Raw genomic sequence first — 13,056 nt, forward strand, 5'->3', positions numbered from 1 at the left:
TTTTGTTGAAAAACCAGTACAAACCACGCACTTTTAAAAATATTACCGCCATGAATGTATTTTAGTATAGAAAATACGAGGTTACTGGTATGTTTTGTGCTGCTGAACTGTCCGAATTTTGCGAAAAGTATTATCATAATTTCTTAGTAACACATGGCTGCAGATTACTTGATACCGAAAATAACTTGTGTGTTTAAATGTTCGTATCTGCATTATCAGCTGTCAAGGAACAAGGTTTTCAAATAATGCTGTAGTAGCCGTTTCAATAGAGAGCGTTACCTAGCAACGATGCACGTAATTTTATGGTGTAGGAAGTTTGGAGGTAGATTATCCCTACATTTATATCTAAGAAAAACTGTGCGAAGATGGAAATTATCTCTCGTAAGAATACACATCTTCGTTAAATTTAAGCTTTCGATTCAACAAAACAGACAAAAAGAATGGAAACGAAAATAGTTAACGTGGCGCTGTGATGCTCACCATCTGGTCCGTATATCATTAAAACAAAAAAGAACAGAGACAAATGGCAAATTCTTGAATTTCGAAATCATTCCATTAATTACGCAGGTCCCGAATTTTAAGTATGATACTTCGAAGTTTAAAAATATAATCTGGTTCAGCCTCCGCTCCGAGTGAAATCATGGTTATGGTCACTGACTACTGTATAAAGTAGCCCTACGCCTAGGTCAGGTTGCAATATAACAATTTGGTTGAAAGTTGGCGAAGCCAACGAACTTAAAAGTGAAATTAAGGTCGTTGTAACTGACTGATCCGTAGCTTACCCTCATTAAGCGTCTTGTTTTCTTAACTTTTCAAAATAAAAGATCAACTGGGGAATAAAAATGGAAAAGTGTAATTCGAAAACATATACGTCTCCGACAAATAGTGCGATGCTTATTATGGATATAATTAAAGCTGATAAACTAAGAAAAATAAAACAGGGTGGGGGAGACAGACGGTAGAGTATTTTTTACCGGCTTAACCAATACTGTGAGCTGCACAATGAGCACGAAACAAAATAAATGTCAAAATCGTCACTTAAGGGCCCAATTTATTACCTTATTGTTTCCGATCTTAATAGGAAAGGTTTAGTTATATAAATACAGTAAAGTGTATTTAAAATTTTTATGGCGTTTTTCAGTCAATGAAAAGTTATACATACCTTCATATTATTTTCGACCAGGTATTCCGAAGTACATAACGTGTAGACAATGTATGCTCGTAGCACTTCCCATGTGGTTTTACTCTTGAACGATGCCTCTGGATCTTCAAAAGCGAGGTCCAATGGATCTTTCGGATATTGGCTTTCTGATTTCTGGACATCGGTGTCGAAACCAATTGCACTCGCAGCGTGCGTAGATTTGAATTTTGGTGTTTCAAGTGAATGTGCTGGTATAGACAACCGAACTAACGAGGAATTACCATTGCCGTTGTGGAGCGTTTTCCGTAACTTTCGCGACAAGCTACATAGTATTACAGATCTCAGAAAAGCCATCCCTCGAGATAATACTATATGAGAGCTATGCCTTTAACAGCCTTAGCTAGCGGGCGATATTTGTTTACGTTTAAACCTTCCGGGCGCGCGCCTGAATCACACTTTATCTCACTCCTCGGCGCGATCCACACACTTCTATTGACTTCATCCACTGGCGCAAAGGTTAAGACTGAAGGATACCATACCTCTGTGTCGTCACATCGTATGATAATTTTATGTGTAGACGCCCACATATCCATTCACCTTCAAGTTTATGTAACGGCTGATAAATAAATTATTCGCTTGCTTCCAGATAAAAACTACTGAATTTTGTGTTTGAAATATTCGTTATACTGTTTATTTTTTTCAGAATTCATAATAAAGCCGTAAAACAATTTAGTTTTGATATCGAAAATTCTCATAACGTCCGTCTCCATTGTGATTGGTGGATCTAGGAGGTGTGTCCCTGTAGCCATTGCTATTGGCTAAAAGCAGCCTTAAAGTGACGTAACGGTGATAATGTAGTTAAACATCCGTAGTATCGTAGTCACGAAGAGAAAAAAATAATGGATAGGAGATGTCTGTTGTTCGAAGGTTGTAGTACATAAAATGTAAATGTCAATGAAAAAGATACGCTTTTTCAATTAGTACTGCAAGTCATGCTGTTAAACATTTATGTTCGACGAAGTAAACCTAAGAAGACACAAGCTGTTTTTCATCTAAATCATTAGCGCAAAAGTCCACACATGGAGCCGATATGTATGATTATTTATTTCAAGAAGAAAATTTGGTTTAAGTGTTGTATTTACGAAGACTGTTTATGTGGTTTGTCAGGGAAACTCGATGAAGTTGTAAATAAACACCACGACGGTATCACTGATACATTATGGGATGGAACCTCGACATGTGCATTTAAAATAAAGTCATTACATGTAAATAGTTTTGGTGAAGATATTCAGACTTGTAATGTTAGCGATGAAAAGATCCAAAGACTCAATACCATTAAGTTGAAACTGGATGGCTACGTTTTATCGGCACTGACAGTTTCATTAATCTACTCAAAAATTTATAGAAAGAAATTCACAGAGAAGTGCGGTCTATACTTAGAGGATAGACTGAAGCAATCCCATATGAAGAGTCCACTATGCGTTATAGTGAACCTCATACCAGCGAAGCGAGAGTTACTTGATTACCGGTGGTAAGAACACCCTCGTTGCGAAAATCCAAGCGAAAAAATATGTAAATAATTACATTTTAACAGTTTAATGTATTTTATGTCCCGTATATAGGAATGACAGAATGATCACACTTGCGACAGAGAGGAGGGAACTTGAGAATGCAATGTATTGGTTATCAACATTAGGCGGTGCCTTCTCAGCCTTGGGTGATGAGTTTCAGCACTGTGTAAGTACTGATACAGGTTTGTAAGCGATGCAGTCCAGTAGTTTGACAGGTTGACGGTGGTTGGAACATAGCAACTCTGAAGAAACTTCCCATACTAACTTTCTATTGTTCGACTGTTATAATCTTTGCGGCTATGTATTTTCACTTACTAAGTGTGATAGTAATATGGACTTCATGAACTTTAGTGTAAGATTTATGTAACTGTGTTTGATGTGTAGCCTAACAGCATAGCATGGATGAGCTTATAGGCTGTTGTTGTTGTGACTTACATTACTAAAAGCGAAAGAAAGGTAATGCAGTGTTAGCATACAAACTTCATATATTGAATAGTGTCAAATGGGACATAAAGCTTCACATATTCGTTGTATAGATGGATGCCAGTCAGCCAATGAAAATTTCTCCTAATGTTCAGAGTAGGCTTTTGACACCATGCTTATTTAGTAATCTTACTTGTGAAGCCTTGTGTATTCATTCGTTACCTGCAACAAAAGAATACCATAGATCCATCTCATTAGTTACACCTGCAGTTTATCAGAATATTTGGACTCGTGGATGTAAATTCTATTTAGCACTTATGTTACAAAACATAGCTGAGTAGTGTAAGGGGATGAGCAGTGGCTACCTCCCACCCCACTCCCTACCCCTGCAGAATAGTTGTTTGCTTCTAACATAGGATTATGTCAAAATATATAAAGTAATTTAGAAGTAATTTCCATACTTAATGGTAGATGTAGTCATAATCTGTTGCTAAAAAATTAGACTGCAATGGCCCCACGTGTTCAGTAATGTATAAGACTCATTCCACATCACTAAAGGTTCACCTTCACCATGAAACTCATGCGAATGGCTTTTCTTAATGATAGGGAAGTTGAGGGTCAGCTGAAGTTGCTGACACCAACGTAAACTTTGTCCCATAACATAATGATGTTGTGTGTGATGTCATATTTGTACAAACAGAAAGGGAACACTATTTATTTTGCATCATAATTGGATATTGGAATGCAGATTGTAGTGACTGTAAAAAAGCTTGAGGTCCAGGTTAAGTTGGGATGTGAGAGTTTGGCTGAGAGTTGGCGAATCCAGTGATTGCAAATATAAAATCTTACATGTGGTAACATACAGGTCTGTAGTGCAGCCCAAGGCTTGCATTGAGTGGACTGATGATAGCTTACTTGTGAGATTGGGAAGCGATAGTGACTGCTTGATTTAAATTCAATGGTTTTAACCCCTATGCAGTATCTGCTGCAGGAGTGTCCAGTTTGCACCAAGGCTTTTCTAGGCTAGTCAGTGGTGACAAAAATCATTGCAAAGGGCAATTGAGCTTATGTAATGTTACTTTGAATTTTTTTATTTATTTGTTCACTTTTTGAAGTGCAACTACTATTCAGAATTTGGCCTACTGTTACTGTGTCATATGTGGCATAGGCACCATTTTTTGACAACTATTTACTTACATTATTGTATTGACACATAGAGCCAAACATAGCTTCAACCCTCAGCCACAGTATTCCTTACACTGTCATGTGTGTTTCCTTTTGGTAGCTAACGAGAGATGACTATTTGGTGATTCTTGAGGCTTGGTACACCATTTAAAACATCAACACTGTAAGGTATCACCAGCAGAACACAATACCTTTATTTTTCAGTAGTAGATATTTGTTGAAGTGAACATTTTTATTATTACAACTATAATGTTACGTTAAACATCATGAGTTAATCTGAATATACTAGAAAATATGTACATTTAATAAATATTACATTGCAGTTCTCGTAGTTTGCTGGAATAATTTGAAAGTAGTAGCACATTTCAAAATATATGTCAAACTGTTCATTCATAGTGAATAGTATTGTGTTGCAAAGATTCACCTCTAGAAGCTGTTTTGCCACTTACACAGTATAGTTCATCCATCTACCCATCCATCCATCATATTCCATAGATCCCATCACAAGGGAGAACATTAAGCAATGTGGGCCGAGTATAGCTGTACATTAACAGAAGAAAAAAAATCACAAAAACTTAATTGATATACAGTACTCATAATAAACTATCGCTATACTGTTAAATGCTATTCATGATTACAACAGCTTTAGTTAATCAAATTAATTGGAAAGAACATTGCTGCTTTGAAAAAAAAATCTGGAGCAGCTTCAGTTGCTACAGGTGATAGGGTGGTCAGAAACAGTCTGAAAAGCTTGTAAGGGTGCTGTAAGGTATATTGTGCTGAAAAATCATTGTTAAGAAAAAAAATTTGATAGTTGCATTGTTCCAAGGTAATTAACATTGAATTTATACACTCAGACCATTGTGCGTGCAGTTCCAAGTGGCCTGCCAGGTACATTTAGTATCAGTTGTTCTCATAGTGCAGATGATAGTGTACAAGGTTGCTGACCCTTCGTATTGGGTTCAATCCCTACTACCGTCTCTCATCCAATTTTTGTATCACTCTCGTGTTCAGGTTTTAGAAATTAAACAGAAACATGTTTGGTGACACAGTCTCTGGCAGGCCACTTGTATTTGTATGCGCAATGACTAGATTGGTTAACTTAAATGCTAGTTATTCAGAAACTGTGCAACATATCAGATTTTTTCCTTAACATTTCCTTCTCAGCACAGCCTCCCTGAAACACCCGCACAAACTTAAGAGGCTATTTATGGCCACCCTGTGTAGTTGCTGTGCATGTGCTGTTTGCTGTTTAATATTTACTTCGTTCTCACCTGATGTTTATGAGGATTTGCTAAATATCTTCCCATCAGCGTACAGAACACAATTTTGAACCTTAGATAACAGGGCAAATTCTACATGAAAATTATTTTCGTATTTCATATTGTGATTGGTAAATAAGAGTTCAGCTGAAACTGATTTTTCTTACAAACACAAGAACTGTTAATGAGTAAATGTGTTAGAAATTGAGTGCTAAGTATTCCAAGATCATTAGAAAGGTTTCTGCTGGGTGTACAGTTATCTCCTTTACATTTATGGAATATGCTGTTACTAGTTGGAGGAACATCCACATATTGAAAACTGAAATACACAGTATTAATGTTCTGCATATAAGAACTGGAAAATAACAGGACCACTTGCAATACGAGCAGTATCATATCTGATGAAATATATAATTTCTTTACTAATTCTGGTAACAAAGGACCATAGGCCAAACAAAATGAAATTATAAATCAGGTATTAATAAACATCTAGAAAAAAGGAAGTTGTTCATGTTGCACAACAAACCTTAAAAATCTGTATTCAAGTGGGCACAAACTGCTGTCACTGATGTTGTAGCTATAGAAAGTTTAGCAACTTAAAATCACATTTCGTTATTAAAACGATAAATGGGATGAAACTTCCTGGCAGATTAAAACGGTATGCTGGATCGAGACTTAAACTCGGGATCTTTGCCTTTCGCGGGCAAGTGCTCTACCAACTGAGCTACCCAAGCACGACTCATGCCCCGTCCTCACAGCTTTACTTCTGCCAGCACCTCGTCTCCTGCCTTCCAAACTTGACAGAAGCTCTTCTGCGAACCTTGCAGAACTAGCACTCCTGAAAGAAAGGATATTGCGGAGACATGGCTTAGCCACAGCCTGGGGGATGTTTCCAGAATGAGATTTTCACTCTGCAGTGGAGTATGCGCAGATATGAAACTGCCTGGCAGATTAAAACTGTGTGCCGGACCGAGACTCGAACTCAGGGACCTTTGCCTTTCACGGACAAGTGCTCTACCAACTGAGCTACCCAGGCACGACTCACACCCCATCCTCACAGCTTTACTTCTGCCAGTATGTCGTCTCCTCTCCAAATTCGAGTCTCGACCCGGCACACAATTTTAATCTGCCAGGAAGTTTCATATCAGCGCACACTCCACTGCATAGTGAAAATCTCATTCTGGAATAAATTGGATTTTTACTAGTTGTTGTTTTCCAGTCTGCTTAAAGATAACAGTAGTGTTGTCCCTGTTTGTGGCCCTATAAAGTGAGCATATGTAATTAAAAGCACCTCCATGACTGGCCATTAGAGACCACCTCACATCAGCGTAAATGGCACAGTAAGAAATGCGCCATGTGCAGAACAGCCCTTGGCCACTCTTGTGTTTAAATGACTATTGAATACTTTCCCGTTAGACTGTGCCTTAATGTACTCACTGATTTCACATGTTGTATTGACTACGTCATTCATTGTCTAAGTATTTTCCTTTATGTGTAAGCGAATTAAAAGTTAGTTGGTGGGAATTCTGTTATTGTGTTTGTGCAATGTTACAATTTCCCTCTGCATAAAAAAGGAGACAAGTCATGTGCTGACAACTGTCGTCCTATTTATCGTGTACCCATACTTTCGAAAATAGCAAAACATTGCATGTATTGACCAGTTTGCAAACATTTCACCTGCAGTGGAACACTGACAGGGAGTCAGTATGACTTCAGGGAAAAATTTGTCTACACTGAGAGCTGTTGAAAATGTTCTGACAATACTCAATGCCTTTGAAGCAAAATTATCTCTTGATGCCCTATTGATTGATCTGAGCAAGACATTTGAGTCCATGAGTCATTGGATTCTGTTAGATAAACTGAGGTGCTATGGCATTTGGGATACAAAACTCACTCTTGTACAACAGTTTCTTGACAGTAGAAAGCAGAAGATACAGTTTAATGACATGAGCCCTGAACTGCTAGCTCTTTCAACAGGCATGCCTCAAGTTTCTGTGCTGGGAGCATTATTGCTTATAATGTATTGATTACCTACATAAACATGCCATATAAATCTTTTATCACAACTTGAAATGACATAGAGTACCTAAAGGAAAGCAAAGCCAAACAAAGAGTTTCTAGTATCTAGTTTAAAGACAATGAATTTACTGTAAACCAGAATAAAACTGAAAATGTAATGTTTAGTTTATGCAGTAACAACAACGAATGTATGTCTGTTAAACTTTTGGGTGTACACTAGCACTCCAAATGAACTTGGAACCTACACACAGATTTTATATGCACTATATTATCAATCTGGTGTCAGCAGCTGGAGATAGTGGCATATATAAACAAAGATGATGTGACTTACCAAACGAAAGCGTTGGCACGTCGATAGACACACAAACAAACACAAACATACACACAAAATTCAAGCTTTCGCAACAAACTGGTGCCTCATCAGGAAAGAGGGAAGGAGAGGGAAGGACAAAAGGATGTGGGTTTTATGGGAGAGGGTAAGGAGTCATTCCAATCCCGGGAGCGGAAAGACTTACCTTAGGGGGAAAAAAGGACGGGTATACACTCGCGCGCGCACACACTCACACACACACATATCCATCCACACATATACAGACACAAGCAGTAAGTCTTTCCGCTCCCGGGATTGGAATGACTCCTTAACCTCTCCCTTAAAACCCACATCCTTTCGTCTTTCCCTCTCCTTCCCTCTTTCCTGATGAGGCAACAGTTTGTTGCGAAAGCTTGAATTTTGTGTGTATGTTTGTGTTTTTTTTGTGTGTCTATCGACGTGCCAGCGCTTTCGTTTGGTAAGTCACATCATCTTTGTTTTTAGGTGTGTGTGTGTGTGTGTGTGTGTGTGTGTGTGTGTGTGTGTGTGTGTGTGTGTGTGTGTGTGTGCAATCTGTCCTTTTCATAATATTGTCTAAATTATCGAGAGTCATACATAAACTTAAACGTAATGGACATGGTCTTGAAAGGAGGATATAAGATGAACATCAACAAAAGCAAAACGAGGATAATGGAATGTAGTGGAATTAAGTCGGGTGAAGCTGAGGGAAATAGATTAGGAAATGAGACGCTTAAAATAGTAAAGGAGTTTTGCTTTTTGGGGAGCAAAATAACTGATGATGGTTGAAGTAGAGAGGATATAAAATGTAGACTGGCAATGGCAAGGAAAGCATTTCTGAAGAAGAGAAATTTGTTAACATCGAGTGTAGCTTTAAGTGTCAGGACATCGTTTCTGAAAGTATTTGTATGGAGTGTAGCCATGTATGGAAGTGAAACATGGACGATAACCAGTTCGGACAAGAAGAGAATAGAAGCTTTCGAAATGTGGTGCTACAGAAGAATGCTGAAGATTAGATGGGTAGATCACATAACTAATGAGGAGGTATTGAATAGAATTGGAGAGAAGAGAAATTTGTGGCACAACTTGATTAGGAAAAGGGATCGGTTTGGTAGGGCATATTCTGAGGCATCAAGGGATCAACAATTTAGTATTGGAGGGAAACGTGGAGGATAAAAATTGCAGAGGGAGACCAAGAGATGAATACACTAAACAGATTCAGAAGGATGTAGGTTGCAGTAGGTACTGGGAAATAATGAAGCTTGCACAGGATAGAGTAGCATGGAGAGCTGCATCAAACCAGTCTCTGGACTGAAGACCACAACAACATAAACTTAGAGCATGTGGGAGTGAAAACATGATGCTTAGCTACTTTCCTTTATGCTTACCTACAACTAATCGTTTTTAGCTATTTTCCTTTACACTTACCTGCTACTATGTACTTTTTTAATAGTGAAATTATATAGGACATACTGCTTTGGGGAAGCTCCACTGGGGCAAAAGGAGTTTTTATGTGTCAGAAAAGAGCTATCAGATGCAAAGCAGGTTTTCTTCAAAAACAATGTATATCATAGGCCACTTTTCAAGAAACTTGGTGTTATGATAGTCCCATTGCTATTTGTACTTAGTTGCCTAGTCTACACAAAATAAAACAAAGAGAACTACCAATTAAGATATTTCATTTTGACAATACACTTCACAACGCGAAGATTGACCAACCCTTTACAATACTAAGAAACACTCACAATAGCTATATGTACCTTGGAGTAAAACTGTTCAATGCACTGCTACCAGAAATGCACACTACCTCATTACCAGCCTTCAGACATGTTCTACAAAACTGGCTTAAAAAGAAGGCTTTCTATGCCATAGAGGAATGTTATGGACATGCAAAAGATGATCTAAAATTTTAACTTATACTCATTGTATGTTTATATGCAAATCTATACAGTTTAACTGTTTTCTTCTTTATTATTATTATTATTATTATTATTATTATTATTATTAGTCGTAAAGCTCCCAACATGGAAGACGCTAAGTAAAGATGGTTCACTTCTGGGGCTTCTTATTCTTCTTGTTTGCCCACCAGGTCTTCATTCTTTGCGAGAATTCAGCTTTTCTTTCTTCGCTCCATTTTGTTCCAGTTCTCGGCGCTTTTGTCTCTGGTTTGACCTCCCATTTGTCAACTTTAAGTTTGAAATTGTTTCTTTTGTTCATGTCTTCAGTAGTAATGTTGGCTAATTCCAGATCTTTCTTTACATTTTTGATCCATTCTCCTCCATTAACAAGGGATGCTATGTATCTTACTATTTTTTTTGTAAGTCTGTGATCGGGAAGTCTCATTATGTGGCCATAGAATTTTAGACGCCTCTTCCTCATGTCTATCTCTATGTTAGAATATTCTTCAATTTTAGAATTTTTCTGTAATCTATACCCCTCTTTGGTCCATCTTGGTCCCAGAATTTTCCTAATGATTTTCCTTTCCTTTTTCTTCAGGTTTTCCATATCTGTTTTCCTTTTAAGTGTCAAGGTTTCGCTGGCATATAGCATTATTGGTTTAATTGCCGACTTATAATGTTTAATTTTTGTATTTATAGATAGACATTTTTTATTGTAAATGTTTTGGACCAGCCCTAGACCCCTACGAGCTTTTAATATTCTTTCTTGTTGTGAGTATTTTTCAGAAATTATCTCTCCTAAATATTTAAAGTATGGTACCCTCTTAATTTCTTCATATTTGGTTTGTAACTTAGAAATTTCTAGATTTGTTGTTGTAAACACCGTTTTCTCAAAAGATATTTGTAGGCCAACTTTTCCTGCACACTCTTTTAAAGTTTCTATCTGTTTGACTGCCATTTCACTAGAATCTGTCATTATTGCAAGATCGTCTGCGTAGGCTAAGTAGGGGATTTGTAGGTCATCTTTTTTGGTTCCCAGTGATATTGGTTTCCAGTGCTTTTCTTTTTTGAGTTCTTTTTCCCATTCTGCCATGATTCTATCCAGAACTAAGTTAAATAACAGAGGTGATAATCCATCACCTTGTCTAACCCCAGTTTTTATCTCAAATGATTTTGAAAGTTTTCCCATGAATTTCACTTTGCATTTTGTATTTGTTAATGTCTGCTCTATGACGTTCCGTGTCTTCTTATCCAGTCCTTGTTCTTCAAGAATTTTAAATAGTGTGGGTCTGTGAATTGAATCATATGCCTTTTTAAAGTCGACAAAGACATATACTGTAGGCTTCCGTCGCATTTGTCTCATCCTTGTAATCAATTTCAAGTTTAAAATTTGTTCTGGACATGATCTGTTTGGTCTGAAACCAGCTTGGAAATCTGAGATTTTGGGTTCTAGCAGTTTTTGTGTTCTTTCAAGAAGACAAGCTGATAATATCTTGTATGTGACGGCAAGTAAGGAATTCTTCGTCGCTTAGTGCCAGATTCCCATCTGATTTCCGAAAACAGACATTTTGAGGGATATACCCTTTAATTTGGTTTGCAAAAGTTTTGTAGAATCCATGCGTATTATAATTTTTAAAATCTGCTTCTATTGATTCCAGTTGCTGAGTTACATACTTTCTCTTCTCTTGTCTAATAAGTTTATTTGAAAGTTTCCGTGTTTCTAAAAAGTTTTGAAGAGTTTCCTCATTTTTATTTGAAGTGTACTTCGCAAAGGCTTCTGTACGAACTTGAATTGCCTTTTCGCATTCCATATTCTTTATTATTATTATTAATAATAATATTAATATGATTATTATTGTGTTGTTATTACATATATCATTATGTATTATTCAGTTTGTACAAAGTATTAACATAAATAGCATGTAAAATCCTCAAAAATGAGATAATAAATATTTCATTGTGAACTGGCTTTCAGATGTCTAGAGAATCTTCACACAATATTTAAATTCTGTATACTTTCTACTCATACTTTTGTACTTACACATAGTCATTCTGAAATCAGATGTTCTTTCGAAGAGGAAGATTCTGTTATTGTTATCCATTTCACAGTGACCAGTTTGATTCCACGCTTGTAATGCTTGTTATCAATATCACTACTTCTACCATGTGATCTTTCGTCATCATGCCAATTCCGTATGCTAAGTGGTATTGAGGGAGAGTAGTAAGACATAAAAGCTACCGTTTATTGATGAATGACCAATACAGAAATCAAAATCCAAAGGCAGCTTTCCACAGACTGGGTTGACCTGTGGTCAGCATCTGTTCATCAGGTTAGTCGTGGGTTAGAAAAATCTCCAGGGGTGACAACTGTTGTTGTAAATCAGTGACTCTAACAATAAGAGCAACCCCATACACAATGTTATCCATCGTGGAAGAGTGAGATGTGTAACAAATTGTTCCAGGTGGACAATTCACCACACCGAAGTGCGCACACGGACAGTCAGATTCTGGGAAGTCTGCAGCACTACACCTAGATGAGTTGGAGTGTCATGGAACCTTAAGCAAGATGAAATATTAAAAAAATAAATAAATAAATAAATAAATAAATAAATAAAAAATAAAAAAATGTAGTTACTTTCAGTTTAAATTCTCTTCTAAAAACTGGAAAATTAAAACATCTTTCAGACACTCTCAAGAACAACAAAATTCTCATAATAGCCCTACAAGAAACCAGATTCATGGATGAAAACAATTTTGATTCTCTAGGCTTTAGAATATACAAAGGAAAGAAGGACAAAAAATTATGAAAATACACAACACGTTAGAACTGTTTTCTATACTAGACAAAAATATTTTGGACTTAAGTGCTCAGGTAGGGAAGGAGAAGAAATAATAAAAAAAGTTGGAAACTATCTGGCACATAACAGAAACTAACCAAAATGGCATCAGGTGAATAGAACTATGCCAAGCATACAATATGATCCTAAAATCCACAGCACTTAAAAAACTAAATATAAAACAGAAAACATGGGTCTCAGCAAACCCACACTTAAATAAATTCCAGTGTGATCATGTGGCAGTCAGATTGAAGTTTCGTAAATAAATACAAAAATGAAGGTCCTTATGGTCCTTGGAGGAGCTAATCTGGATTCTGAACACTGCCTTTCTAAAATAAAACTCAGTCATCCCCCCCCCCCTCCAAAAAAAAAAAAACACCCCAAAATAAGGA

General features: G+C 36.9%; 2 protein-coding genes across 3 annotated transcripts in view; one reads left to right on the plus strand and one right to left on the minus strand.

Annotated features, from left to right (window-relative positions):
* Nucleotides 1-1,645, minus strand: part of LOC126418916 (proline dehydrogenase 1, mitochondrial-like) — a 288,058-nt gene extending 286,413 nt beyond the window's left edge. For both annotated transcript variants that reach the window (XM_050085942.1, XM_050085941.1), the window contains exon 1: nucleotides 1,163-1,645. In XM_050085942.1, the coding sequence (XP_049941899.1) occupies nucleotides 1,163-1,495 (333 nt within the window). In that variant the 5' untranslated portion in view covers nucleotides 1,496-1,645. The remainder of the gene's footprint in view (nucleotides 1-1,162) is intronic.
* A 321-nt stretch (nucleotides 1,646-1,966) lies between these two features.
* LOC126419171 (uncharacterized) overlaps nucleotides 1,967-13,056 on the plus strand; it is a 75,964-nt gene continuing 64,874 nt past the window's right edge. Inside the window, exons 1-2 of the mRNA XM_050086299.1 lie at nucleotides 1,967-2,672; nucleotides 2,764-2,878. Of these exons, the coding sequence (XP_049942256.1) occupies nucleotides 2,221-2,672; nucleotides 2,764-2,878 (567 nt within the window). The 5' untranslated portion in view covers nucleotides 1,967-2,220. The remainder of the gene's footprint in view (nucleotides 2,673-2,763; nucleotides 2,879-13,056) is intronic.

Source organism: Schistocerca serialis, chromosome 9, assembly GCF_023864345.2.
Source record: "Schistocerca serialis cubense isolate TAMUIC-IGC-003099 chromosome 9, iqSchSeri2.2, whole genome shotgun sequence".
NCBI classification, from domain to species: domain Eukaryota; kingdom Metazoa; phylum Arthropoda; class Insecta; order Orthoptera; family Acrididae; genus Schistocerca; species Schistocerca serialis.